Raw genomic sequence first — 2,990 nt, 5'->3', positions numbered from 1 at the left:
CAACTTTTAACGAGAGTCTATGGACAAAGATTTTTGCGCCCCGGGGCGGAAATATGTCACCAATCAGACAACGTCGAAGAACGAAACAACTTTACTGATCATTAACTATAAAATATTTATCTTTAACAACTAAAAATATATATACATATCTTTCTAAATATTTTAATGTACTATTTAATTTAAAAAAAAAATTTTTTAACGTCTTATTTAAGGTAATGTGAGTGGTGGGGCGGCGCCCTAGCGCCCTCTATTGGCCAGCCGCCACTGCTCTGCATCATCGGTCTATCGATGCTCCTCATGCTTACATTCACATAGTAACACGGACATAACTCAGTGTTGAGAAAATAGCAACAACCTAAACAAATGCTGTCATGCAAAAATGTGAGGTTTAATAATGGCTCGTTTGGCTAGCCTTAAGCCTAGCCTGGATGAAGACTTTTACCTCTTTCTCCATGCTCTGGGCTCCATGACTGTCGTATCCGATAAGGTACCAACTGATAATAACTATTTGATACAACGTCACTTCAAAGTCTTGGTTAGCAGAGATTTTTCACATTGAAGGGCATATAATATTAGTAAAGTTTCACCCTAAACAAGTTTAACCTTGTTTTCATTTGCAGAGCAGGAAGTTACTCACTCTATTAAAGCATTGTCTACTTGTACCTCATTACTGTATGTAGCCTAAAAATATCATAAATGAGTCTAAACCATAAAAGCTGATTTATGAATGAGTTTCTTTTAGTAAAATTTATGTTGCTCCCAGTCTTGAAAACCCTTTTTAAAAAATGAACGATATGAAACAGTTCAATGAAGTAAAAATGAAAAATAATGTAGGCATGTGCCTGAGGTTCAGTTTTAAAACATATTACACTAATATATTTCTTTTTGCCTTAGTTTTTCTGCATGCAGCTCCAGATTGCAAAAACTTCAGGGAGATTAAAACAGATTTTATTTATGCAAAATGAGATTACATATTCTTTTCAACCTCTTGCAGACCCTTCCCATGAATTAGCCTCAAACCCCTTCCAGTCTGAGGTGGCCACTGATGCCTATTGTTGCATATTCTACACATATCAAGGACAATATTGAACGCACTTTGCTGCCATCTAGCAAAGTGATTTTGCAGTATTAGGTAGTACTTGAAATACTGTGATGAAGGAACAACAATAAAATAACTTGCATAGGTAGTACTTGAAATACTGTGATGAAGGAACAACAATAAAATAACTTGCATACCTCAGACTGACTGGAAAATTAGTTTAAACACTATTATTTATTAATTTATTATTAAATTAAACTCCTATTATGTACTAAGTTATGTAGCAAATTAGCTACATTATGCTTAATGTAGCTAATTTGCATCATACTGAAATTTATATTTATTGTATGTGCTTTATTCAAACAAACTTTTAGCAACTCCTTGCCAACAAAAACACTAATAATTATTTTTTTTACATATTATGAATAACCTGTGCAGGATTTACCCTGCCTCTTGCACAATGACTCCTGGAAATAGGCACCAGCTCCCCCATGACTTGGAAAAAAATCGGCACAGAAAATGAATGGATGTGTAATTATAAATAAATTCAGGCAGTCAGGAGATAAACATTACTATTTAAAGAAACATGTTGCTATAGAAGCAAGCCAAAAACAACAACAAAAAAAAAACTGCAGATACAGTCTCCAGATTGTATGAGGCAGATATCAGTACTTATCCTTTTTTAAATGCCTGTCATTGTGCAGCTTTAATTTCAGTAAACTGTTTAACAATAATCTACCAGTAACTCGTTGCACTTTTTATGTATTGTATGTATCTTCTCTTACCTCACCTGTAAAACTGCGTTAAAAGCTGTTGTTCAGTAAAACTCTAACAGTAACTTATTTTAATGTGTGCAGAGCTTCAGCTTCACCATGATGCATCTCATTTCTCCTCATTTTTGTCTTTTCTGTTTCTTCCCGCAGGGTCGTTGGTCAACCAGTCTGCCGACCTGTTCTCCAACATCTCCTGTAACGATTCCTCCAACACTTCATCTTCCTGCTCTCTGGGTGACGATGAGGAGCAGAGCGGAAACCCGTACAAAACTTTGGAGATGTTTTTTATCGCTTTGGTAACAGGATCTCTAAGTTTTGTGACTGTTACAGGAAATATTCTAGTCATGCTGTCCATCAAAGTAAACCGACACCTACAGACTGTCAATAATTATTTCTTATTCTCATTAGCATGTGCTGACCTGATCATTGGTGTGTTCAGCATGAATCTCTATACGGTCTACATCATTGTTGGTTATTGGCCTCTGGGACCGGTAGTCTGTGATCTGTGGCTAGCTTTAGATTATGTCGTTTCCAATGCCTCTGTGATGAACTTACTGATCATAAGCTTTGATCGGTACTTCTGCGTGACCAAACCTCTGGCGTACCCCACGAGACGGACGACTAAGACAGCAGGACTAATGATCGCAGCAGCATGGATCCTCTCATTTATTCTGTGGGCTCCGGCCATCTTGTTCTGGCAGTTCATTGTTGGGCAGCGGACCGTACCACCTGGAGAGTGTTATATTCAGGTACAGTTTATGTCACTTTTTATCTTTATGGAATTAAAGGGCTAAGAATGCATATCCCCCATCACTGTTCACAACACATCTTTAAATTCAGATCATCTTATGATGAGAAATGACAACATTATAGCCGTTTTGGTTAAATCTTAAAAATAACGATATGCGCCCCTCCTGGGGTGGGGTGGTGTGTGTGTGTGTATTTTCAATCTTGAAAAAACTGATTGTCCCCCCAATAAATCATTTGAGAAAACTATACTTTTAAATAATATAAAAAACAGAGGAAGATGTCCTGCCCCAAGTGGAGGAGTTTAAGTATCTCGGGGTCTTGTTCACGAATGAGGGAAAAATGGAGCGGGAGATGGACAGGCAGATTGGTGCAGCGTCTGCAGTGAAGCAGGCGCTGTACCGATCTGTCGTGGTGAAGAGAGAGCTGAG

The 2,990-nt window shown here is 37.7% G+C and overlaps 1 protein-coding gene across 2 annotated transcripts in view; it reads left to right on the top strand.

The window, feature by feature from the left end:
• chrm4a (cholinergic receptor, muscarinic 4a) overlaps positions 1-2,990 on the top strand; it is a 75,357-nt gene that overhangs the window by 21,627 nt on the left and 50,740 nt on the right. For both annotated transcript variants that reach the window (XM_017426262.3, XM_017426261.3), the window contains exon 2: positions 1,963-2,561. In XM_017426262.3, the coding sequence (XP_017281751.1) occupies positions 1,963-2,561 (599 nt within the window). The remainder of the gene's footprint in view (positions 1-1,962; positions 2,562-2,990) is intronic.

Source organism: Kryptolebias marmoratus, linkage group LG1 (assembly GCF_001649575.2).
Source record: "Kryptolebias marmoratus isolate JLee-2015 linkage group LG1, ASM164957v2, whole genome shotgun sequence".
NCBI classification, from domain to species: domain Eukaryota; kingdom Metazoa; phylum Chordata; class Actinopteri; order Cyprinodontiformes; family Rivulidae; genus Kryptolebias; species Kryptolebias marmoratus.
Note: the sequence above shows the minus strand (reverse complement) of the source record. Positions and strands in the feature narration are given on the sequence as shown.